General features: G+C 40.6%; 1 protein-coding gene across 1 annotated transcript in view; it reads right to left on the bottom strand.

The window, feature by feature from the left end:
* Positions 1-27,833, bottom strand: part of LRP8 (LDL receptor related protein 8) — a gene marked incomplete at both ends in the record, with an annotated part of 164,605 nt that overhangs the window by 37,061 nt on the left and 99,711 nt on the right. The window contains one exon of the mRNA XM_084290973.1: positions 1,784-1,912. Coding sequence (XP_084147099.1) covers positions 1,784-1,912 — 129 coding nt within the window. The remainder of the gene's footprint in view (positions 1-1,783; positions 1,913-27,833) is intronic.

Raw genomic sequence — 27,833 nt, 5'->3', positions numbered from 1 at the left:
AAAAAAAGTTCAAAGCAAGCAATTTCTAATAAGGTATTATTATAAATAAAAAACTCCATGAGACGACAACTGCTAATGTGAGCAGTAGCATTAAATTAGTCGAGGCAGCCACCAGTGTAAAGTTGTTTTAACTTCACTAACTCATAGTGGGAAAAGAATAATTTTTTTTTTACAATTCTCTTCTGAACTTGCCTTTAATCCAATTTAATGAAAAAAATAAAAAAGCATACGTCATAGACAGAACCCTAAGAGTTTCATACAGAAAGCTGAAAAAGACTTTAAAACTGCCAAAATATCAGTAGCTTAAAGGACAAAGGACCAGGGCCCATTACCAACTTACGACATCATCATAATTAATAAATTAGGAATGGTTTGTGCACAAGCACTTACTTCCACATGAAACAGGAGGCAATGTAAGGCAACCTATTTCTTTTCCTTGCAAGCCAAGCCAACAGGAACTATGCTGCACAAACTCAGAGCAAGCCCAGAGCTCATCCCACACACAGCAGCCTGTTATCATCACCCCTGGACCTCTGAGTCAGTGCAATATGGAATGGAGATGCTTTGGAAAAGTTTCTCACTAATCAGTATTTCATCAAATTAGTGAGTCACATTGAACCTTCATACTGAGCTTTGTTACACAACTTCAATGAAAAGGCAATGTGGATTATGAACTGGGTAGGTGTCAGACCCCAAAATTGAGTTTTCAAATTAAGAAACATCAGTGTGTGTTTATATGCACTCATTCAGCCCTTTCACCAGTAATCTGCAAGTAAAAATAATATTTCTGATATCACCTTAAATGACTGTAACACTGTCAGAGGGTTGAAGGTAATCACACAGAACAAGAGACAAATTCTTAGTAGCCTGGGACCATTTGCACTTAATAGCAACAAATAATTTAATAACAACATATAACTCTAATAACACAGTTATGAGAGCAATAATAGAAATGTGATTTCACTTCTGAACAGTAGTGGTAAGACTATTCCCTAAGTTCCAGTGGTCTGTATAAAAAGAAAGTTGGAAAACCATGAAAACCATTTGGGATATCAAAGGGAGCCACAAAAATGAGTCAAGCATTCATTCAAAAGAAAATACTTGACAACAAGAAGCATAAAGAACTAAATATGTTTAGTCTATCAAAAAGACAGTTTGAGAAATGACTTGATTACACAGTGTAGGAGTTTTCACAGAAGGAAAACACCGTTAAAGAGCTCTTTCATGCAGCAGAAAAAAGGGCTAATAAAAGGCAATGGCCATTTAGGGACTGAATTTACAACTGTTACAGTAAACAGTATATCATTCTCTCTATGTCCAGTGAAATCAACAAGCTATTTATAAAGAAATGTCCAGGCCTATCCATTATATCCCAGCAGAAGCTAACCTAGCCCACTGGGATATATTCTGCAGGAGGAAAGAGGGGGCAGTAAGCTGCTGAGCTATTTGAGAACAAGGTTTGAACATTGTTATTGAAATCTTTAGCACAGCACCTGGTATTAAGCCCTTATAATCATATTCTAAACTGACTATATTCTACTAGAGCATTAAAAGAATAGTTAATTCTCACTAGAGTTCACATTCTCCAGCCAGCTCCAACCGGAGAATCTGTCTTTCCTCACTTTTTCTAAAATCCACTACTTAGCATTGCAAATGTAGAATGAATGAATTTTGTTGGCAGGAAAAGTCATCCTTTTACATGTAATTTGTAATAGCCACTCTAGAACTTTTATAGTCCTAAGGGGAGATGTTGCATATGTATTAATGTATTACTCCAACTCACCAGGAGTGCAACCAGCCTCATCAATGCCACTTTCACAGTCCTTCTGCCCATCACATCTCCAGGACGACGGGATACATTTGTTGCTTGAGTCTCCACAGCTAATTTTTTCAGCTGGGCATACTTGTTTAGCTAGAAAAAAATAAAGAAAGAAAAAACCACAAGTTTAACATATTTCTAGATATTGCTAACATTGTTTGCACTTTTTTAAAGTTATGTTGATTTTGTACGGCTTAGTTCTGAGAAAACTTGTCATGAAATCTCAAGTCAACTGTGATTTTGAGGTATGGCTGCTTAGATCTCCTGTACATGTTCCCCAAGAGAGACCACAATACTTTTACATACAAAAAAAGAAAAGAAAAAAAAAGACATTGTTTATATCAAGAACCCCATAATCCCTTAACTTTAAACTCAAAGGAATTGAGGGAAGTGGAACAGAACTTAGATTCACATACAACTAGCATTTCGTTGCAGACAGGCTCTTGTTTCTGGCCATCTCAGTGACCTGGTGTTGCAATAAACCATGCATAGGCCCCACTGTTCTTTACATGCTCTTGTAGCCTGGTTGTCCATTCCTACTTTCTCCTTACCATCTCAGTCTGTGCATGGCCTGGAAGTGCTCAGCTTTATGCTGAGGCTTTGCTCTCCACAATGTGCTGCTGCCTCTTGAATCAGGTCTCCTTGCAAAACTATTCTGCATTGCAAAAATTCCTCTTTTTTTTCATACTTGTGTAAAGAGCAACATATCTACATTTATTGTGACAAGGCTGCTCAAATGTGTAATGTTCCACTGTTTCAACAATTGTTTAGTATTCTGGAACCACCACCCAGTTGGACAGGATTTGCTTACTAAACAGACCAATTCATCTGTTCAAAAAGTTACACATTTTCAAATGGCATTTCCATTGGTATTAATGAGGATAATGCTATGTATGGCTGCAGGTCTTCTGAAAAGGGAGGAACCTCAATTCTGAAATAAAAACTAAAAAAATCTTTCACCTTACTCTGCCCTGGTAAAGAAATTTATGCAAAGTCTGCTTCCCAAGTACTGAGCAAGAGAGGATGAAAATTATACCTCTCCATTTCCACCTGCAGAAGAAGGCCTTAGAGGGCTCTCTTACAGCCCCAAAGCATCAATCAGCCACTTAGAAAGCAATGTCATTTAATCCCAGGATTTCTCCATCTTCTCATCACCTTGAAGCACTTTTACAAGCAGTTTCTAGAAGCTGTGGGCAACCAATACATCAGGAAAAATTAGGTCCTGCCACAGACAAACAGTTAATAGAAGATGTAATGAAGTTTTATAACCCTGGGGCGAGAAAGCATTTTTGTTGAAATTTGCTCACTACAGACCTAAATAACATTTAGGAACATTTCATAATCTAAAGGCAGGGAGTGGGGTTGGGGAATCCTACTTAGGCTTTTTAATTATTATTTTACTGGCAGGCCAGTAATAAAAATCACCTGACACAGGAAAGGCTCTCCAGCAACAAGGCACTGGGATCAACACCTCTGCCAGCTCGGAGCCGTGTGCTGCCACCGGCAGGGACAGCTGTGCCACCACGTCCCATGCTTTCCCCTCAGCCCTGCTCTCCCCTCTAAGCACGACTGCAAGACCACTCGGAGGTGCCAAACACTTGTGTCCTTCCACAGAAGTCAGACGGCACTTCTGAAAACCAGGTCATTCGTGAATTGCACAAAATGGTGTAAAACCAGAGGCTTGTCCTCACCCTTCAGGAAGCTGACTTTGCCTCATCAAGACAGGGCTGTTCTGGACACCATCCCCAGAGCCGCATGCCGGGGCCCACCTCCCTTCTTTAACACATCCAAATAACTCATGGAAAGAGAAGGAAAAACGAACTCTGTGGCAGCTCGTTGGTAAGCAGCAGCCACCTCAAACAAGAGAAAGGGGAGCTAAAATCAGTCTGTTTGGCCCACAGCCCCTCAAGCACAGAGGGCTCCCACCCTAAGCATACCGCTTCTGCTGCTGATACCCAGCACTCGCATGGGCACTTACAAGTCTGATGAATGCCACTTGGAAAAGTAAAAATATACAGCCAAGTCAATACAACTTTCTGACCTCCATACAGAGCCAGATGATGATCAAAGACAGCACGCCAGCAGGTCAGGCCTTGTGGTTGCCAGGGAGGGAAGGCGGCAGAGGCCTCACCTCACCTCACGGCTAATGGCGGCACCGCTGAGGGGAGCTCTGAGGAGAGGACAGCAACTGAGGGGAAAGGGAGAGGGAGGGCCACAGGCTGCACATCTGTGAGGCAGCACAAGAGGCCTGGGGAGTGAGAGTGGCACAAGGCCTGGCTGTGGGGAAAATCTGAGATAAAAGTAACTTTCTTTCCCAGATTTGTCGTTCCAAATGAATTGTCATGGTTTTGCACTTCAAAAGTTTGTCTCTTCACTGCATTTGTGTAGTGCATTTGAGAGCGAGGTTTGTATTTGACTAGCATACCGGGAGAAATGGGACACGAAAAAAGTCATGACAGCATTTTTTAATCAGGTTATTGGTCTCCACCTCAAAAAACTGTTCTAGCTCTTCTTGTACAGACTACAGTCATGGAAAGGAATTGTGTTGACAAGTACGACCATCTTCTTCATGCTCATAGTAACTCTGTTGAGAAAGCACTAGCAGATAACAGAGGGAGGATCCTACGTAAAACTCAAAGCTAAATTCTGAGGAAAACCTGCATTATTTCAGCAAGGTTGTTATTTTCACCTAGAGACACTGCAGAAGTGCAAGTGGACTCAATGTCATTGCTTGTGCTATGTAACAGGCTTTTAGTAGCTGCAACCCAGACTTATATTTCTGTTGTGCATGCCGCTAACACAAATGCAGACCTTTTGGGCTTACGTGACCAAAATATTTACTTCCTCCTTTCTTCACCCACAGAGAAAGGAAAGGGTTAGTGCTGTACGTGAGAGTGAATGGTCTTACCCTGGATATTGACTGGACTAATTCGAGTTATAGCAAGGTCTGCCTTTTCAGAAAAGCACCATTAAACAACTTGGTTGAAATGTCAGACACATCAACACCAATTTATCACAATGAACTGCAAATGCCAAGGATGGACAACAATGGTTTATTTATAAGGAGACAAGAGCAAAGAAGACAAGAAGGTTCCATTTACTCACTACCGCCAATGGCACATTCTTCTTTTTCTTTACATGAGGCTACAAAGTCTTTCACAGAACCACAGAGCCTAACTGGCGCCCCACTGTTTGCTTCCTCTTGTGCCACTGCTGTGCTTTTCAGGCTCCGGACATCATGTATATTCAAGAAAGCCCAAGAAAACAGAATTGATTTACTTTCAGAAGACCATTTGTCAGGTTCTCACCAAACAGGTACTCTAAGAGCATACACAAAATGTAATTAAACAGCTTCTACTGGTGGGAAACCCACAAGACTTTTCATCAACAGACTGAACAGAACCCCCTTTGTGGAAATACATCATTTTACAGGTCTGAAGAGTTTCTCTACCTCTACTGAAATAACTTCCCATCCTTTCCAAACTGCCTCCTTAAATTTTCCAAGGTTCTTCAGAAATAAAAATAATAATAAAATAAATAATAATAAAAAAAAACAAGCTAAAACTTCATTTTGCAACAGAGAAAATACTATACTAAAGTGGTTTAATTCATCTTGGACAAGCCAATGAGTTGTTCCTTCACAACTTCCACTGCTACACTTACTGTGGACCTTAAAATTCCTGCCTAACTCCCCATCACCTTCAAGAATGGTTTGGTTGTTCTTTGTTAAAAGATTTTTTTTTTTTTTTCAACAAGAACTTCCCTCCTTGAATACTGTCCTTAAATCTTCTTTTGTCATAGCTGGCATTCCTGTCACAGAGATATACCAAGAACAAAATATATGTTCATATGTGCCTGTGTACAGAACTAGTACCTCCATTTTCTCACACAAGACAAGCATAACTGTTAAATGAACAACTGTTCAGAAGAGAGGAAGGGAGTTTTGGTAAATTCAATACTCAGAGATCCCAATTCCTGCAGATTTACAGTTCAAACAACAAAAAAATTTCAGTCACAAGTTTGCATGTATATTGTGTAATATATATATATACACATACATACATATATATGAATGTATATTCCAGTCTACACTCATTACTAACTTGCATCTGATACATCCCCAGTGAAGTTTTTGGGATGCATAATAAACATTTCAGAATCCATCTTGTGAATTAAATTACTATCACAGCTGAAGGTACGTGCATTTAGTCTGCAGTGGTATTTTCTTTCCCTTGCCTTTTCTTCCATCTTAATGTGGAAGCTAGGAAAAGAGCTTTCTACTGCATTTGCCCACACCTTCCCTCTAGCCCAGAACAGGTTGCTGTTTCCTTCGTTTACTTCACTTAACCCTACAAGACATCAGATTTTCTGCTAAAGAGTGTTATATAAACATATGTGTTATATTTAGTTATTCTCTCTTATCCCCTCCAAACCCAAACCAAACCATATCAAACAAGATCCCGGTTTACAGTGAGAAGGGATTGCATGGGGGCAGCAACATCTGTGACGGATGTGTCTCGGGAATTTCTTTGGCACTGCTGCACAAAGCACATTGTGACTGCATAATATAAATTACTATGAGCAACTCAAAAGACAAATTAGGAAAGACTAGCAAGAAAATGCAAATAGAAGGGTCACGAAATCATATTGTAAATGGCCTTAACAGTTGAATCACCTGATAAAAAGTTAGATTCTGTGGTCTAATTTGTTTGACAGTAATTTCTGTTCAGAAGTTCCCAGAGAAATGGATTTAATTCCTTTGCACTGCGTAGTACAGCCCTTACAACAGCATGGGTTAGGAGTCTTCAACAATCACACGACTCCTGCCCTACCTAGAGATGGGAGGGATAAAATAGGCTTAGTGTACAAAGGGTTCAGCATGTTTAGAATAGATAGCGTGTACCTTGCTCCGATTATCATCTCTCAGATCAGAGTGAAATAATCAAGAATTCAAAATCCCAGGATTAATCCTAATTGCTGAAACAGATTGACTGCCAAAATAAAAGCGAGGTGGCTTTTACAGGACAAGCATGTTTCACATAAATGCTGCAAACAACCTCAAGGAAGAAAGTTATTCTCAAGGGTAGTGCCCTGAGAATAGTTTTAATAGGTTATAAAACAATTTATTTATGCATAGACTAATGAGGTGAGACATTTGTACAGTGGGCTGAAAAGACAAATGACATCGGGTTTTATAGTAACAAATAAGCAAGTTTCAAGTCCTGGGACTAAAGTCATCTGCATGGCTCATGAAGGTTTCTTTACCAAAGTTCAGAGCTATCTTGGCACACTCATGGTTTGTTTTTAAACCTGTCCAGGGATGTCTACTTAGAAAACTTGAGCCTGGATGTAGACAGCCTTTAAAATTTATCGTGATCCACTGTGTTCCCCCATGATTAGTGATGCATGATGCTTTCAAGGCAATTCTGATTCAGGAAAGCCGTAGGAGAATAAAATACTCAAAGGTAACAGCTGACCTAGCACACAGACCGGTAGCAACGTAGCTGGGAATCAGTGAAGTTCAAACACAGACATGCTATGGGAAGAAAGAAGAGCGTCAAGGAAGAAATGAGAGTCAGGAGGTTAAGGCAGCACAAGCTAGGCATGAATGGAAGTCAGCTAATTAACCCTGAGAAATGCAACTTTTGAAAGGAAAACTTGTTCACTGCCCTAGATCAGAGATTCCAAAGCCTGGTGGGCAAACAGATTTTTGAACAACTTTCAAACTTTCTCACGCAGCCCCACAGCTGACAAATCGATGCATTTAGCTGCTGAATACAGCTCTCTGGGCCCACGATGGCCTTGAGAAGCAAAGGTGAGCAGCTGGGGAACAACTGCCTTAGCCTTCCTCCAGCAACGTGTGACTTACTGCAAATCTTTTGTCATCTATTCAGGTGGCAGTGTCAGTGTCAGCTGTGGGTAGAAGCAGCACAACCTAATTTCTGTTACCTGGGTGTCCCATGGGCACACCAGACCCAACTCTGAAGCCTTGATTTGTGAAGCCTATCCCTCGTGACTTGACCTAGAAGAGACTGCGGGAAGAGATGTTCTCTACAGAAACATTGTCAATACCTATATTCTCCCCATCCATAGCAATACTTCTTTACTTGTAGGCTTTAGGTTTAAATACACTGCAGCTTTATTAACATCAACCTTCCTCACTAAAGATTCAGTGACAAAATCATCCAGATTGCAGCACACAATAAATCAATCATACTTCCCTGTGCGTTTTGTAACTCAGCAGAGTCTGAAAGCATCTTGGAACCATTTCTGTACAGATAATTTTAGACAAGAGATGCATTTACTTTTTATTGAATCAAATGTTATTTGACCATTTTTACTGATACAAATGATAAGGAGTTTTCTAACCTCCCTCCAACTCTGTGGCACTGTGATCCTGGACTGTTAAAGAGAAACTAGCACTAAGCCTACCTGCAACACCTTGGTCACTGCTCCATTTTTTAGACAAGTTGTTGAGCACACCTCCAGGAGCTAAGAAGGCTGAGAAGCTGAATGCTAAAAAACTACTGATAATCACTGATATATTTTTCTTCCCATATATTAATTTCTAGAATTCCCCATAATATACATACCAAAGTGCTCCGGTCCTATTACAGCAAAGTCAGAAGCAAATTCCAGAAGAAGGCTTATTCCACACACATTCTGGCACATTTAAGCTCTTGCCTTCCTCACTTCTGAACCCAAGTAATGCTCAACTCTAAACCTGGCTTGTAAGCACAATTTAAATAACAGTCCATCAGAATATGTCAAACCATTAACAAAAATCAGGTACTAGATATTTATCTTAAATTGAAGACAGGAACAAATCATATTAGAATGTTTCGAAAGTACTTCTAAAAATCCCTTAAGTTGGAGAAGTGCTGAACAGCACAGACTGTGGATTTGAAAGTGCTGAACAGATTAATGTGAGCATGCACAACGATGCTGGAATGAACCCGCTGGCCAGCTAGCTTTATAAAAGGAGTGTAATGGGAACAAAAAAATATGAAAAAAGCTCCAATGATCCTCACAGTAAGCAGCTATGTATTGTGTGCACCCATTTAGCAACACATATACCAAGAATTATGTGGCAAAAGCTTACATTCCCAGTTCTTCCCAACAAACCCCACTGACTGAAGCAGGAGAGTACTTAGTCTGAAAACGAAAATGTAAAATAATCTATGTAATCTGGCAGATAATATATACATGAACTGTATTATGTACACCTTCCTGTAGCAGTGTCCGTCTCTTGCTCTTATCACTTAAGCAATAACGAGGAAACTGTCAGATATACTAGTATATATGTCAGATATTTAGGGTAGTAAAGATAAGGATAGTTTGGTATCTGATGAACTCCTAATGAATAAACTGTTAATTGTGTAACCTTCCTTCAGTACAGCAAGTCTTCTGCTCATCAAGGGCATGGATTAAACAGCTTCTCTGCTCTAGAGCATCCTTATAATTAATAATATATTCTTCCCACTTCTAAATATAACCTATAATGAGATGCTTTAAAGAATCCAAGCTGCACCTTTCACCAAGAACGTTTGATCAGAGGAAAACGAGCCAGAGTTTGCTCAGACAGGGGAGCCTGCTTTTACCGTGCCTGTCTGCTTCCCCGTCCTGGTGGGCCCAATCCTGACAGGCAGAGAGCCTGCTTCAGGCACAACCTGCAAAACCTGCTGATGGCAGAAAACACCTTCCCCTACCTACAGCAGTTTCTTTCCATGTCTGGGGATATTTTGTGCTGATTAAAGGTGCACAGAAGTATCATTACATATTAGATAATTGCTCTTCATCAAGCAGGAGTTAAGTCCACGAGAACACTGCCATCAATCTGCCTATCAGGCAGGAAGCTGACACACTGTGCAAAATCTCACCAGTTAGGTCTTTCATCCATGTGAAATGTTTCCTTTCAGAGTTTTTTTTTGTGGTTTCCATTCCATTGGTCCTGCTTGTCCATAATCTCTCCCTCATGAACTTTAAGATTTTTATATATATATATATATATATGTATGTTTGTTTGTTTGTTTTTTTTTAAGTGGCGAATTTGGTAGACTCCCTTGTAAGCAGACAGAGATGCTTCCTGTCTTTCAGAGTTATTATGCACACTTAAGAGAAAGAACTGTTCAGAGTACAGGGCTGGACTAGCAGAGAGCGTGGGGTCTGCAAGCAGCACTGCTGCAGCAGGCTGTGGGGAGGGACAGGAGTGAGAAGCCAGCTCTCAGCCTGCTGAAAAACAAAAAGCAAACAACAACAGAAAACACCAAAACACCTTCTTAGGGATGCAGAGTTAGCTACAGCTCAGAAATCAGTTGCCTGAAACTGTCCTGGATAGACATGGTGGGCAGAAAAACCACAGTTTATTAATACTTTTAAAAATGTACATTCTGACGCACTTTTTCTCCTCTTTTGTTATTGACACCAATTTTTATGTTAACTAAAGCTGATCTTCTGTCTTACATCCTTTTTGGACTTTTTTAAAGATGTTAAACAGAAGGACAGATCTAGGCAGTGCCACATACAAGCTCTGGCTGACTGAGGGTCCCGTCACAGCATCTTTTGACTGCCTCTGGTGATCTACGAATGATGTGGTTGGGGAGGAGGAAAGAGGGTGGCTCTCCCCTACCCATGAACAAACTATTTTCCCTTAAATGAAGGAGGCTATTTTTGCCCTGAAAAATCCTTCCCAGTGATCTGGATGCCCAGAGAATTCCCAGATGGACTAACTGCCGGTGGGAGAGCTTACTGCAGCCTGCAGCATCTGGGCCAAATGTCTTGATGCATAAATTGTGCAGCTTCGCTGAAGTCTGTCCGCACCAGCTGAGACAAATTCCCATGTTTAAAAGCTATGAGACCATTAAAACCAGCCAAACACCCAGCAAAAGTTTGTCATTTCTACATCGACAGGTAGATGATCTGGTTAAGACAGGTATCTATTTTGATTTAAAGACTGCAACTGATAAAGATTTCTGGACAAGTGAACCATTGGTGGTAACAAATTTGCTTTTCATACAGTTAAGAATTCCTCACAATCCTTAACGTACCTGACCATAAACTTTTCATGCATACTTCCAGGTTTCCTTATTCAAGGTCTTTTATTATCTTTTATTACCCCTTGCACCTAGACGGTAATAATTTCAACTTTTGATATTTTTTCTTATGCTGTTTTTCTATGGAAACAAGCTTTATACACTAAACAAACAAAATCTAGCTCATGAAACTTTTTGTTAAGCCTGCGAGATTGGATTCTCCTTACTTGCAAGAATCTGACCCACATACCAAGGAGGGTAAAAGCTCACAGAAATGTAGTATAGGATACGGGGTCTTAAAGGGTTGGTTATTTGGCATTTTAACCTTTTCAGCAGGAAGACTTTCTTTCTAACCTAGCATATTTAAAAGTGGAAGAACAGAACTTTGAGACAAGATTCTGTCATCTGTATGTAGGTAAGATTGCATTTGGTCTAAAATAAGTAATTTTTATGCATTTCAAGTTGACAGCACACCTCATTTCCTATGCAGGTCAGATATAATTTCCTTTCCAGCCACTTAAGACTTGAGGGAGTCTGATGTCAGAACTTTAAACAGCTTACTGCACTCGCAGTGCCTAACCTTTCCAGAACCTCCTCGAACAACGAGACAGAGCTGTCTTTATGTAGGTTTTCCACCTGCCAACTGCAGGAGAGAAGACAAGCAGAACTCATGGGGAGAGGATCTAACAGCCTAAGAGCTTTGCTGGAAGCCCCAAAGCCCAGCATCACATTAACAACAAGAACAAGAAGCCTCTGTCCCTGCCTGCTAGCATCGGGGGTACAGGATGACAGGCAAGCCCGTGTGCTCCTTCCACTTGTCAGCCTACACCGTGCAGAAAGGTCAGCTATACCGCCGTGAGTCAGCTCCTCTGCAGCACGGGCATCTGTGCCACCTTCCCTGAAGAAAACAGATGCCAGGCTGCTAATCTGCTTTTACGAGAGGGAAAGGACAGCTTGGCAGATATTTTGATCCGTGTCACAGTTACAGCCTAAGCCTTGAACACACACTTCTGATGATCCCAGGCTGGAGTTAATAACAAAGGCTGAGCTGAATGTGTACACCCTCCAAAATGTACAGGAAAAATCTCTTACATGCTCCTAAAATGTAACCAGAAATATGAAAACTTTCTGAAAACCTAAAGAATTTTTCATCCTGTTGGGGGGAAATACAACAAAACAAAACAACAACAACAACCCAAGAGTAGACATGGGAAATCAGCAAAATCCAGTACCTATTTCTTACTGTTTGCAATAACCCCAATATTCTGACTGACTGTGCCTTGGGAAGTGTGCTCAAATCGACATTCAAGCATATTACCTGACTGCATCAGTCTCTTGACATCAGTTGCTTCAGTGAAGGTAACACTGAGGCCACACAGAAAAGTAAGACCAGCCTAGAAGTCGTCCCAGCACTGTTTCGAAGCAGTGTTTATTGTTCATAAACCAGGATATTTAATAAACCAGGATATATGGAAAATCACGTGCAAATTTTGAGAGCATATTTGCAATGAGGATACAAAGTGCTCTTGGTGACATTAAATTAACAGAACCAGACTTGCTCTGCCCAGCCTCAGTAGTGAATATACCCAGTTCGTAGCATGGTTTTACTCTGCGGACGTATATACCATGCCACGTGCAAGAGCTCCAGGCCTAGCACGTGATTTTTAAGAGACAGATTTGTGCACCCATACTTTGTGTGTCACCCATGGCTGCCGTAATTGTGCATCACATCGTCACACTGAAGAGCTGCATGCTACTGATATTCCTTTTTCTCCTTCTCAAACCTCTCCTTCATCTCCATCCAGTCTGTTTGATCTCGAAGGATCTCTGGGAAACTGGGCAATTACAGCACGGAGAAAGTCTGCACATGTGCGGGTTTGAACTATCAACACTTTCTCTTTGGCTCAGTAGGAGAAAAAATGTGTCTTGGAAGCCAGAAACATCAGCCCTACTTCTCATAATATTTGATGAGCAGACAGGGATGTATTCATTCCTTCTGGGACATATGTTACACAACAGCTTCCACTGGAAGCTGTTTTACACTCTTTGGAAGAAAACACTTCTTCCAAGCCAGGAACATAGGAGATAAATGAAAAAATCCAAGTGAAAAGGAGGAATGTGCAGAAACGTTGTTAGGCTATGAAAAAGAAAGAACTTATCCCACAATCGTGAAGTTCCCGATTTTCCAAAATCATTGCGTACACTTCTCCCAGGAACCTGAATCCCTTTATGATTATTTTTATATTTGTTGTGCACAATGTTAGAGATCCCTATTTATTACATATAAGAAGGATTGCTTCCTTTTATCTTTATTTTTTAGATTTACTTTAGCCTTTTCTAAACATTATTTTATAGCTTCAAGCTACCTCAAAGATTTTCATAGTGGTCACCTCCCCGGTATTTAGAAATCACCACAAATAACTCCTCACAGCTTCTTATAATACGTGTAAAGAGAAAAGTACTTTGATTTATGTTACTAAATGCAGTCTAAATGCTTTCTCCTGAAGACAGCATTTAAAAATGACAAATGTTTTATAACAGATTATGGAAATATAAAGGGCTCCCATCTCATAAACAAAATTACACACATGGAAAGTCCTTGCTCACTGGTCTATGGAAGGAAATTGTAACACAGAACTTAGACATGTGTGCATAAAAGTTGGTAGACATAAACACAACACAGTGGCCACTACTACATAAAACAGAATCTTGCACGTTAGCACTCAGAACTGGGGCTAGAATTCAGGCCACCAGCAATATGGAACCACCAGTAAGTACTGTTCGGATCAGTTACTTTTTCTATTTTTCATTACAAGTATCCTTTAAAAGGATAAATATGCATTTCAAATAAAACAAGGTGTGTTGTTTATATGAGCAAAATTTGGCAATGAAGTAAGGAAAAGGAACAACAATCACAATTCTGCTTTTTCCTCAGAATTCTGACACACAAACATTTCTCCTGAAAATGCCACAGCCGAGATTACTGGCTCATGAAAAGTAGCAAGAAATATTTCACAATGCACTAAAGAAAGGAGTGCAACCAGTACTGGGACAACGTCACACTGCTATTCCAGAATGATGGGCTAACCTGTAGACAACCCAAATATCCATCCCGACAATCCAACGGCAGCTGGAAGTAGCAGCAGTGACCTTTAAACTCCAGGACAATGAAGTTCATCCACAGCATGTATTTGAACAGCAAGATGCAAAATCTGAGAGCACATATGGAAAGGATGCTCTGTGCCTCAAGGCTACACAGATTCAAAACTTCTTTTTTTTTTTTTTAAACTCTCACACTGCTGGATTTGAAGAAGTTGCTGAAGCTCAATTCTTGTCAGAGCCTGTGCACCTCACTGCCCTTACTAAACTACTGATGCATGTACACATGATATTAAAGCATGGACAGGGCCAGATGCCTCCCTTCCCAGTAGCACTACAGAAGTCTGCAAAAGAAATGGCTTTCCAGAAGCCATTAATTTAGGGTACTCAGCTCAGAAGAAACTGCCTAACTTTAAGCTTTCATAAAAGGTGGATTTAAAAATTGCTAATCTTTTCCAGAAATCTTGGCCAAGAACCTGTACAGATATTTCCTTGTGCACTTCTGAAAGCCTAGTGTGTACTCCTTTCCTTCACCCCATAGAAAATGGTAAATTAAGAAAATAGTTCATTAAAGAATTATGGAAAAAATTATGTAAGGGATAGCGAAAGAGAAATGTAAAATTTTAAATGTCCTTATGTTGTCAAATTCTACTGAGTTAATAATAAATCTGTCAAGAAATTAGACCAAGAAGAGTACCTAAATTAAGAGCTTTTAATCCCAGTGGTAAAATCCAACCACAATTCATAGCCCTACTATTAACTTGTGTCTATCAAAGAGCAGCATAATCAGCAGACTTAACTCTAACCACCTAGTAAGATACGGTGGCACCGATGTGAGCGGTTTGGACAAAATCACAGCACTCTGTCTTTGTGGATGGTGACACTTTGAATGACTTCACTCACCTGCAGTCCCCTTGCATCTCAGCAATGTCATGCAAGCCCCCTGAGAAACATGTACCAATACCCCTATTTTGTACTGCTACCTTAGCGTGTAAAGCAGAAGAGCAGTGCTCTGCCGTTGGCACCAGAGTTGTGTTTCTCCCTTCCTTTCACCCTCCTACCTCAGCTGCTGCTTGCTCTGCCCTCTGCACCTTGCATCTTCTCCTACTTCTTGCTCATCCTCTTCCTCAAATCACCCTCGAAAGCTTCGTTTGCCAAATCTACAATAATCTCGTTAAGAGAATTACACATCTATGTGTAAGTGTAATGATCAAGCTATTCCTGGCCTCAGATGAAGGACCCTTTGACCCTATTACCCTCATCTTTGTTCTACTCCTTCTGCTCTTCCTCCATTTCATTAGTCTTCTTGCTTTACTTGTGTCTGCTCTAATACAAATCCACTCTAAAACCCCACACGGGAGTAACTTCCCCATGGTGTAAGCTCTCTGTGCGAGAAAGCAGCTGCACGGGTCTGTGCAGAACCCCACTGGCTTCAGTAAAGCTCAGGAGCAAATGCAATTACTTAATTATAAAGGAAATAGTGAACACTATTAACAGACCCATGTGTGAGCTGCTTTCTGAAGCACCTCACGCACATCTTGGTGCTGCAATAATCACTGAGTGTAATCACGGTTTGTAAAGTGCTTGCTGGTTATCAGATAAAAGTACAATTTAGAAAGGGCTCAGAATAGAGCAGTTGAGTGCAAAAAGGATTTAAAACGTGCTTTTAAAGTTGAAAACATTTCTTTAATCCCTTTAACGCAGTTTAGTTTGCTGCCTGGCTTCAATATAATGGATCAGGAACTGTTTCAGTGAGTTTAGTATCAGATAAGCAGTTAGGTAATTAAGGAAACAAAATGGAACTTTAATTATGCAAAAAACCCACCCATAGATTGTTCTATTGTGATCTCCCACAGCAGTGCTGTTTCTTATAAATGAACATATTGTGCAAGCTGGGGAGAAACCATTGATTAAAATAATCAAAAGCCCTACTAGAAACTTAGACATGTTTTCCTTTGTAAAAAAACAAAACATTGTATCTGACTAGTGAGAGATTTGAATTGCTTCTTCCAAAGCCCACGTTATTCTTTCCTCACAGATTAATTTAATTAAATCCATTATTACAAGTTGTTTTTTTTGTCTTTTTTACATAAACTATATGAAAGCTTGGTGTACTCTGATAAATCTGGAAGGTTAGAAAATTTTACCAATAGCATTTTATCTTGATTTCCTACTAATCATTTCCAGCTGTAGCAACTTGTCTGATTCGTGTGCCATTTCTCAACATGCCAGCAATCAAATGCTTGTAAAAGTGAAACACTACTGGTTGCACTTACAGGTAACTGATAAGCAGATTTTCAGTTCCTGCTCTGAGAAGCTGGAGTATCATTAAACACATGGTCAGAGAGGTCAGAGGCATCAGGAGGAATCCCCAGCTGGCGTTACATATATATACATGTATGTGCCAGCCCTGGGCAGCCACATACGGCCCAGTATTACAGACGATCTGGCCCAGCAGAGGCTGTGCCACTTCTCCAGAAACTCAACAGCACAAATGAGACTTGGGAACTCATGTGTGAGTGCATGTGGGTCCTTCCCCTTTCTTCCTCAGGCTAACCATGAAGTGATTGTGAGCGTGAGGAGGAAGGAACGCTCCCAGACTGTGTGCTGGGCTCCACGGAGAGCCCGCTGGTTACAAACAGTGATGAAAACACATTTCTTCAGAAGTCTCTCAGCTGTGGCTAAGAGTCCAGCATAAAGCCAGGGGGCTCTCTGAGCCTCTGTATCAGCAGCTGCTCTTTCATTTTCCCTCTGCCCAGGCTCGTTTTCTTTCTCTGGTTCACAGAGATTACTCCAATTCTAATCAAAACAGGGAGAAAAAAGCCCCACAGAACACTAGGGGGACAAAATTATACAAAGGATAAAGGAGCCAAGCAGCACTGAGACCATATCCATCGTAAAAGAGATTACGGCTGCACAAGTGCTTCTTATCAATAGGGAAACTAAAGCCACAAAAGGTCCCCAGATGAGCAAACATAATTAAACCTGCCAAGATGAGTGATAAAAACTGTAGAAAGAAAAAAACGTACAGGTTTCCAGGAAACTGCCAGAATTCATCATAAAACGCTTTTTCCTGCTACCTGAAATCCATACCTTACTCACTTCAAAATGAAAAGATTCCCTACGTGTGCTGCAACACTGGGATTTCACCTCGTATCTGCTGTTACAGCATCTCCTCTCTGCTCTGTCAAAGGACAGAGCATACAAACAGCACCCAGGACTTTTCAAAAATTCATGCTGTGAAGGCACACGGTGTCACACTGCGTTACACTACCTCCAGCATCCACAGCAGCTGAAAGGAAATCATTCTGCAGCAGTGCTGGTATCAGCTGCATGGCCACACAGAGACAATTGCTTCATCAAGATCAGGACCCAAGCTCATACCAACTGACGATGCTGCTTTTCCACACTAAGGTGACAACTCTTCTGAGGTGGTGAAGATACCGAGAAATGAATGCCTGCTCAAAGGGACCAATAAAACATGCAGAACTCAGGGCAGAATAAGGGTTCAGTAGACAAATGTATACTTAATGATGTCTAAGATGTCCTTGCTCTTAAATACCTCTGTATGTGCAAATAGAAAGAAATTCTGCTAAGGCCCCGCTGCTATTAAAATAGTTGTGTTTCTCATCTCAGAGGGAACATTTCATCTTTTCTACACACACAAAGAAACCCCCACCTGTGTTCTTTTTCAGAGTGGAACAGACAGCTTAGATAGCATTTTAATTGAATTTGTTCAGCCTGTTGCACAAGAATAGTGGTGTGTAGACCTGTGGCTGAGAAAAAAAAAGGCGCTCCCTTACCATCTATACCTTCCCTTCATTACAAATAGCCCCGCTGGTTCACACAACTCAGCTCCAAGTTTGAGTCTTGCAACACACCTAGATGCAGGAACTGAAGCAGAAACATATAAATTCTAGCAGAATTCAGTACTGAAATTACCATTTCCCATTCACATTCCATACAGTGCCAACCTACCTGCTGAAATGCTTGAATGGCATACCATTATTTTATGTGTATGTGCACTTCTAAATACATGTGTATAGCTTTGCATGATTTTGTTTTACTGCGCAGACAATGACTAGAAATTAAATTGCTGTCAAACATACTAGACATGCTTCTCACCTTACAAAAAAGGGAGAAGCACGGTTATGTTCATGCTACAATGACTAGTATTTACAAGCTCTATCATAAAACAGAATTCAGAACTGTAGAACCGAAGTCTTGTAGAACATGTAGGAACTCAAATGATGTGGTAAGATGACTAGTGAGCAGTATAAGCCTGAAAAATGGTGCGATAACTGGCATTAGTGCGTTCATATGAGAACGTGTAAGCATGCGGGCTCTAACAAAGTTACTGAGCTACGGCTTCTAGTATTTTAATACAAAGGATGCTTAACATGGTTCAGTATGTTAAAATCCAAGACAGAAAGGGTGAGCTGGAATTTGTCACTCTGCAAACAGCCACTGAATAGTGTCCCTAGACAGGAAGCTAGAAGCTCTTGCTACAGCAAAGCCCTGATGAAGGCTCTCAGCAGCTACGGACACCTGCTGCACCCCACAAATATAATGCACAGGGGGAAGGTCACACGGCCCTCGCACATGCAGGCAGTGCTGGCAGTGACCATGCCTCAACCTCAAGCACAATATCCCTGAAAGCATTTCAGAGAACTGAAAATCTCCAGTGCAAGGTTCAAGTTACATAAATTATCTACCAAAGCATGCAAAGGCTGCATATTAAACAAGTCTTAATCATGATCCTAATCCTTAAGGAAGCGGGATAGAGCATCACGAGACCCTTATTAAAACTGCAGATGATTTCAGTGGGAGCTTGTCCTGAATGTAAACATGATCCTACAACTCTATAAACAGACAAAGATAGGAAAACTGTCTATTAAGTGGTAGAATTCGGAAACACAGCTTCAATGTACAATAAATCCATTATAGGATTAAACCACAAGCTATTTAAATGTGAAAAATGTTAGACTTTTCGCTTCTTAAAATATTTTCTTCACACCATAATTCACCCACTTAAGAAAGGGGAAAAGGTTTGCTTTCTGTGCCCCTACAGCACAAGACTGCTTCATTCAGTTAGCAAAGTATTTCAGTTCTCAAATTATGACTTGCTTCTGATTCCCAGAATATTTTTTTCCACATTAGCCATAGTTAGTAAGTCAACCATGTTTTTTTTCCAGATTAAAAAAAATATATAACTAAAAATAATATATATATATATATATATCAATATAAAAAATGGGTAATCTGAATTTCAGAAAGCAAGCAGGAAGAGAACGGAAAAAATGAAAGCACTGGGCAATGAAAACCTGTCTGAGTATTTCTCAAAATCTCTTCAGTTTCTACTACTTCAACATGCACGGGCTGTTAAACAATTACACATAGAGGGCTTTACATGCTCACCTTTCACTTTCCTGCTCTTCTCTCCTATTGAAATAAATGCAAGATTAATTATAGCCATAAAAAGGCAGCATCAAACCCTTTTATGACCCTTTCTGTTTATGAACTGCAAGAACACATTAGACCAATAGGAAAAATATTTAAATGCCAGCATTTAAATCTTCATAATAGTCAGCTAATGAAAGCTCAGAGTCAATGTGAAGTACATCAACCCTGCAAATGCCAAAGCTTGCAATGCCACATGAAAAAGTGACTTTCTCGCAAGGTAACATTGCTTAAGAAAGGGACAAAAAACATCAGGAAAGACTTAACAAGTATTTTCTATTGTTTTTCATATTGGTCTGGACCCTCTGAAAAGGCCACTTCTGAGATATAAGCTCTAACATATTCTTAAAGGAAGAATATGTTTTGTTTTTAATGGGATTACTTCAAACTTTTTAGCACTGGTAGAATTGGAGCACAATCATTACATACTGTAAATTAATTTACATCTCTAGGCAAGTAAATGTTGAGCCCACCAAAGCCATGTAATCGTCAGAAAGGTGATGGAACTCACTGCCTAAGAACCACATGTAAAGTTATCCCACTACTGGGGATAAACAGCCAGGTTTGCTGAATTTTCTTTGATGTAACAGGATAATTTCATGCTCTAATAAAAGGAATGGGAGGCAGGAAAAGCTGGATTTGGTTCCTCACCTTGTCAAAGATTAGTCCCTACAGTTTTGTGTTCTTTGGGATATTGAGATCAGTTCGGGGTTGCTCAACAAGGACCCACTTGGAGGCAGCATTGAAAGCAGCTACAGTGATCAAGTAACTAGAGGCACTTGTGAAGGAAGCATACATTGGCTGAGATAAGATGATTAAAGCAGGAGTGAAGGCACTTCTATGAAAATTTGAAGAGTTACATGCGCTTAGGATAAAAAGGACTTTTAAAAATCTGCAGTAGACTGTAAGACACAATCTGCAGGGAACCACTGGTCTTCTAACAAGTCTCGTCCATCTCTAGAGTATTGTTAAACCCAACCACAGAAGCCAACTTTTAAGTCTGAAACCTTCTAAATAGACCCAGAAGTTAAGTAGCCTACAAAAGATGTAAAATATTTTTTAAATTATGTGTTGGATGCGATAAAGCTTTCACAGAGATTAGTGAACAATGCAGGATCTGTACCCTAGTTATGGAATTGTGCTACTCCCAATTTTCCAAGAAAACAACAAGAGACTACACACAAGCAGAGGCTGAGAACTGCATTTGTTCGGCCATCAGAAGAGGAAGCTAAAGGAAGGTTTTGCTGCTGCCTTCAACTGTGAAATAGGAAGGGACTACAGAAGATGCAATCAGACTGTTCTTGGACATGCAAAGTGACACATGCTGCAACAAAGCAAATTCTGGGGAAATCTAAGGATTTTGTCATTAATAAAGGTGGCCAAACATGAGGACAGGGACACATTTTGAAGAGGGGGCTGGACTATGTGACCCCAGAGGTCTCTTCTAGCTTTTCTATAACTTCATGAAAAGATGACCATGGGGAGCTTTCATTTGATTTGGATATTATTTATTTTGATAAATTTGACCACTTTGACAAACCAAAGCTTTCATCACAAGCCCTACAACCTCAGTCTGGGCATCTGGAAAACCAGACTGCCACTTCATCACCAGGAGGATCCTGTAGCTCTAGAAGTGTTCCCATATTCTATACCTTATACTGTATTCATTTTACAGAGGTGGCTGAAACCTGGGACGTGGTCCTCAGCTGCTGTAACTCAGCAGTGCTCCCAAGGGCCCACCACATCGCAGGGGAACAGAGACCAGTCCATCGAAGCTGCTGTATTTTATGCTGGCAACAGCCAGTTAGCGTAGCTGGAGTACTGTAAAAATGAACACCTGTACGCTTGACATTAACCTCACTTTAATTTCCTGAATGATCTGTACCAAGTTCATCCAACAGAATAATCTTTAATTTATGCACTCCACTGCATTTGCAATTCCCCACCATCATATCACAATGTGTACAAAGATCTGCTCTTCACGTTGGAAAAAAAAAAAAACCTTCGTATTTCTGCCCCAGGTCCTAAAACTTGGTATCTGGCTGCGCCTGAATGATTTGACCTAGTTTGTTTGTGTGTGTATGTGTGTTTTGTTTTTTTTTTTAATTATTTTTTCATTTCTCTGTTTGAAGTTGTTGACCCATCCATCCTTCTTCAGATAAATAAATACTCCAAGGGCATGGAAGAGTTGATTAAGTTACTTTCCAGAAATGCAAGGTAATGCAACTAAACTCAGCCAGACATTCAGGAGATCTAGATCAAAGATGAACAATATGGACATAATTTTGGGGTAAATGGGGAGCTAGAAGAGGAGTGCACATTTCGAGGTGAGCAATATCATCTGTGATAGCAACTGCAGAATTTTGCTTTCATGCAACTTAATAGAAAACGAGGACCATTACATGCTGATCACCACTACAAGAGATCAGCATACAGAGCAGCAGCACACAAAGCACTTAGGATCCTGGAAAATACCCATTAAAAATAAAACTGTCAAGTTTGGATACATCTCCCAGCATGACTCGTGACATGTACTTCAAAACAAAAAGGACTGCACGAACTGGTACTGTATTTCAAACCAACACTCGGGGTTTGATTTTATATTCCATTTCCATTAAAAATCTATTTCCAAGACTGCTGCTTATTAAACTTGCCCTACTAAACCATTCCTTATTACATGCAATCTGAATTCAGGTCTCCCCTTTTCTTTTTCTCCCTCCTCACATCCTCCTGTACCATTCTGTAAAATAATTTCTGCTCCTAGCTAGGAGAATGTCACATATCTGATAAAGAAATAAGAAGTGGTGAGTTTATGCTGCCTGCATTCCTTGATCTCATTATATATACAATGTCCTAAGGCAAGAGTTTGCCAGCTCAGATTTTCACTTGCTCTTTCCCTTTAATTTGTGTTCCCATCAGTGCTGTTACTGTTTGTTAGCATTTGTTTTTGTTTTTCTCCAGAGATTTTTTTTAAGTTAAATAATCAACATCAGAGGCAAATTTATTTTTTTCCCCTGTAAGAAAACAGAACGATTCAATACCTGGGTTGGAACAGTATTAGGTGGATAACATCCATTTTGATAGAGGTCTCTCTTAGCTCAGTAAGAAGAGTGATTTCCCTTCCCCCTGCCTCGGCTTCACAAAACTGGATAGGGAAAGAGCAAGGAATCTTTTCCTATGCATAAGCAAAACCTGTGCAGCACAGCAGGGGCTGCACTGCTGCCCTAGGGTGGTCACTGAGTCCCACTGGGTTGCTTCTAGTGACAGTAATGAAAATATACCAGAGCCCCAGCATGGCTGGCTGTCCAATGGGACAGTCCTGTGGCCTACCAGAGATCTCCTTGCAGCCGGCAGAGGCACGCTGCTGCAGAACCTGGCAGCAAACAATTAGAAGATCCTCAGGCATTCAACCTGCTCTGAGGTCAGAACGTTTTGTGTATCTCAAATCAGCTGCTGGGGAGGTAACGTGGGAGCCCCGGGCACCTGGCTGAGAGGCACTAACTCCACTCCCACTATCCAGATATTCTGCTATCCCTTTTAATGCTTTGCGGGGAGCTCCTTGCATACTAACAAGCTGGCACGGGAGAGACGAAATCCATTATCACTTCAGCGCACCTTCCAACGATGGCAGTGTTGCACCCACTGTAGGTTTTCCCTCCTGTAGGCAGGGAGAAGCAGCAATGGCTCATGTTAAACTGAGATTCAGCAGCTGCTGGATCTAACAGGGCTTTCTCAAGGAAGACATGGCTGGAATGTGACATGCCAATGTACTAACCCTTCCCGTTCCCCACCAGCAGCTGTGGCACTGCACAGCTAAACGGCATTTCTTTGTTCTACGTCTCACCCACCATCCCATTTCGTTTCATTTCTCATGCATCTCAAAATAACCTTCCTCTCTTCAATATTAAATTCCTCCTCCTCCTCCCTCCCCCAGCCTCATTCGATGCAACCTCTTCAACTGTGAATTTTGTCCCTTCTGCCCTCTGCGGATAGCATTAATTGCTGAGTTCTCATGGTTTTGCTTCCCCTGTCTTAGGGGCTCATCCTGTTTCCATACAAAAACAAACTAAACCAATATAAAATGATCAATTTTTTTCCCCAATTTCTCCCATCATTATTTTCTAATGACTTCAGAGAGAGATCCAGCCCACAATATGTACATGAATAGATCAGCTCACAGAAAGGGACACTTTTTTTTTGAAGCCTTAATATAAATTAAATGAGACAAAATAAATTCTGCAGCCAGATAATAGCACTGAAAAAACTGACAGATGGCAGAACAGTGAGGTTAGTGGTGATACTTGCTGTTACATGAATAATTCACTTGGACAAACCTATGGATGGTAAGACCATATTTAGGGTAAGGAACTAGCTCACAGAAAAGATGAAGAAATGTAAACAGCTTCTTCTTTGTAATAACCCATTTCAAACCAAAAGCCCAAATAACCACCTTCTCCAAAATCAACCCATGCTAGAAATTGATCTGTCTTCAACTCGCACCAAAACCCCCAAGGAGAAGCCCTGTAGATCCCATCAGTTGAGAAATCCTATGGGATATCCTTATAGCTACTGCTCCCAGCCGCATTCAGTGGCTTGAAGAAAATGCTGTTAAAAAAAAAAATAAAATTGTATAGATAGCAGAAAAGACCCTGGACGTTACAGATTGAACAGAAGCCAAGCAATCTTTGATGCCATTTTACCTATGGACATGAAACAGGTGCTGTCCTGAAAACCTGGGGATGGGTAACATCCCCAGAGAGGATATTGCAAGGTACAAAGCCAAGCAACTACAGCAACCTGGGAAACAGAAAAAGCCAGTAGGAAACTAAGTAGTTTTGCTTGTTTGTTTGTTTTTTGGGGGGCAGAGCTGGTATAGCTAAAAAAAAAAAAAAAAAAACACAAAAAAAAAACAAAAACAGTACAAAAGAAAACACCACAAAATTTTATCGTTAAATAAGCATTAGAGATAGGGACACAGCATCGGTAACAATCAGAGAGCACAAAGGGTATTAAAAAAGAAGGCACTACAAAAGCATCCAGAAAATAAAAAGCCATTTAGGATGTGGCTAGGTGCTGAGAGGAACTGCTTTGTTTTGATCACTTTCGAAGCTGGAAATACTCCTAAAATGCAACAGTCAGCATTTTCAATGCTCTTAACCTCCCCAGCTCAAATGGACTATGGACAATGTCCCAGTGCTGCATTAATCGAGGAATAAACCTGGAACCTGGCAGAGATGCTGGCAATTACGTGGCCTGTCCAAAAGCAATCGATTTTATAAAGCGGTTTGATCTTGCCAGAGGAAAGAAATCTCCATTTCCCAACCTGCCCATTCCCTAGGGAAACTCCACAGCGCAGACTCCTCCAAAGGGCTGTGCTGCATTTCTGAACGGGAAAATGAGACCGTCGTAGGGGCCTTCAGTCATTTCTCAACCAGAGGGAGATAGCCCAGCCTTGCTTTCATCAGGGAGGAAAAAAAAAGATAGGATTGGAGGGAAGGACCATCATATATAAAGTATTTCAGACTGGCCAGTATACGCACTGCCCCTCACTAGATCTTCTGTCTGCCATTACAGCTTTTTCCTTGCCCTGATGGGGCATTTACACTTACAAAGAGCTAGGGCTTTTACTTTGAAGGTATACGTTAAAAACAAATCATAATGCTCCAGTTTTTTCTTAACAGTCTACCAAGTTTATCGCTCACTGCTGTCTTGAGCAGTGGCAGTAGGAAGATCTGCAAACATATGTGAACTAACCTCACGACCAGCACAGTGCTTATGCATTATCAGGTTGATTCTGGTTCCTTGCAGAGCAGATCGGATCAGCCTTTGAGATGACACATCCTTTGACAAGGATATAAAACATCTGGGAAGAACGTCCTCACCATGCAAATTAAAGCCTATTGCTATCAACAGCCATAAGATTAAAAGTACTTGATCTTCATCTGATTAAGTGTGAACTCAGATCTGAATAATCCTATAAAACAAGTGAAGTTCCAAAACTCCAGTTGCAGATACTTTTAAGATTAGAAGGCAAGCTTTTAACTGGTACAGAAAGGAATGCTGGCTTCTCTTGTGAGCCAGCCACAAGTCAGACACAGGCTTGTATTAAGTATCCTACGAACTTAGAGACAGAGATCTTGCACCCATCACACAAATTCAGAACAAAAATTAAATATCTTATGTTGAGACAAAGCATGGCAAATCTGCTTAAGACAGCTATAAGCAAATAAAAGGAAGAAGGAAAATATAATTCAAACTACCCTTAGCCAGGCACTCTAACAGCACAGAGAACTGGCTGGCACAATGGAAGAACATTACTGAGTAAAATCAGACCAGTTCAACACGTGCTGGAGGCCTTGCTTTGTGATAAAAGAGTCAGCTTTATCTTCTGTTGATGAAAACTGGGACTGTGGGTCAGGACCATCTTGTTCCAGATGGGAAAAACACGCAACAGCCAAGTCCTCAGTGGCCACTCAATCTGTAACCGAGAGGGATGAAGCTTCAGAAAGTTCTTTTTCAACACAGAAAAGCTTTCACTCATGTCAATTTTACTTGAAAGCCAAAAGACCCTTCCTGACTCGTAGACATGAACATTATCTTCTATGAAGAAAAATGCCACAGCTATAGGTCATAATTACATGCCACATTCTTTGGTCTGCTTTGGAAAAAATTATATATATAAAAAAAAAAACACAAACCAAACCAACCCACCACCAAACCAACCAAAACAGATCAATAATTGGTCCATTCAGGTACTGTCACTTTCACAACAAATTCCTGATGGACCTGCTGCAGCACTCTACAGCATGGGAACACATTTCTCCCTGCGCCAAGGTGACACTGGCCTACTCCCATTAGCAGCAGGGAGACATTTCAAGGGCCATCATTTCCCTGATACTATTTGAAGAGAAGAACCACTGCAGAAATGCAGACTTCAGTCTCTTAGTAGGTTTCAAGCAGAAAATCACACAAAACTGAACAAATGATTTTCCTCTCAGGAGGGCAGTCCCATACTGTACCAATCAAATGCTCAGGTCAAGTACCCTTTACAATACTTAAGTTTTAAAGATGATTTCCCCAGAGAAAGAACATAAGAGGGGGGAAATTGGAAGGTGAAATGACTACAAAAAGGAATGAAAGATGATCAAGAAAAATCATCAGGGAACTTAACAGTGCATGGTCCACACCCCATCCATGCTACGGCCTCTGACAAGAGATTTACAGACATTGACTACAGGGAACGGAGCTGCTTAGTTATGCAGCCCCTCTCCACACAATCAGGTAGTGGAAACAGCATTAATAAGATAGCTTTTGACTAAGGCTGATGCAGGGTGAAAGACCACCAGTTACAGTACATAAATATGTTAATGCAGTTACTGAAGTAATTTTTTCTGTAGCCTGTGTATGGCTGCAAAAATGATTCCATTCATTTTATGCAAAAGAGAAGCTCATTTATCTTTCTTAATTAGGGAGAACTAGTACTAGGATCACACACAAAAAAAGCATACTTATTTGTGAAGCCCTCTATGTGCCACATTCTGGTGAAGCCCAATAAAACACTTCCCCCAACGCTGCTTCTGACTCGTGGGAATATATTTGTGAAGTACATGACTGGAAATTCAATAGAATGGCTTGTTTAAATTTCCTGGTCTGCCCAAGAAAAAATCTGCAGATGTAAGCAAGCACACAAATAAAAGTTTACATAATAGCTAATGTTTTCATTAAAATATTCCTGGGATTCCCTTCAACTCAGCATCAGATGACCTTCCACAGTTCCAGAAAACAGAGAATGGATTGGCCTCCTCAGAGAGTGAAAAGAACAAGATTAAATGCTCTGCGTGAAAATAAAACATGTCCTTTTACTTACTGAATCAATATATTTTTAAAGGTGTTACCTGCACCAAACTTCTGTTATATTTACCCTCAGCTTTAGTTACTTTACATTGCTCATCTTTAATCTTTCATTTTTTTCTTTATTTGTTCTCCAAGGCAAACAAACAAACAACAAACCCAGCCACAAAGCTCCAAGACTGCAAAGCTTCTCTGTGATGACAGACGTACTGGCTGCAGTGATGAATCCCAAGATGCTACCATGCAAAATGCTGCAAATCTGAGTTTCCAAAAGGCCTGATCCCAGGTGCACAGATTTCATGGTGCTTGATTCTGACCTTATATGACGCATGGTGCAGCCTTACAGACTTAGAGTAAGTGTGCACTCCAGGGAGGAATGGTACACCTTGTGAGTATAGGACTAAATGATAGCTTCTGATCCACCGTGGTGCTCCTAGCTCTTTGTAGTGCTCTTTACTGAACAGATTCATCAAGAATCTTCACGCACCACTGCTGATCATGAACCCTACAACCAGACAAACTGTAATAGAGCTAGAAACGTTTTCAGTTCTGTTACAGACAGAAACACACGC

Source organism: Netta rufina, assembly GCF_964035555.1.
Source record: "Netta rufina genome assembly, chromosome: 8".
NCBI lineage: Eukaryota > Metazoa > Chordata > Aves > Anseriformes > Anatidae > Netta > Netta rufina.
The sequence above is the reverse complement of the archived record's forward strand: the minus strand, read 5'-3'. Positions and strand labels throughout refer to the sequence as shown.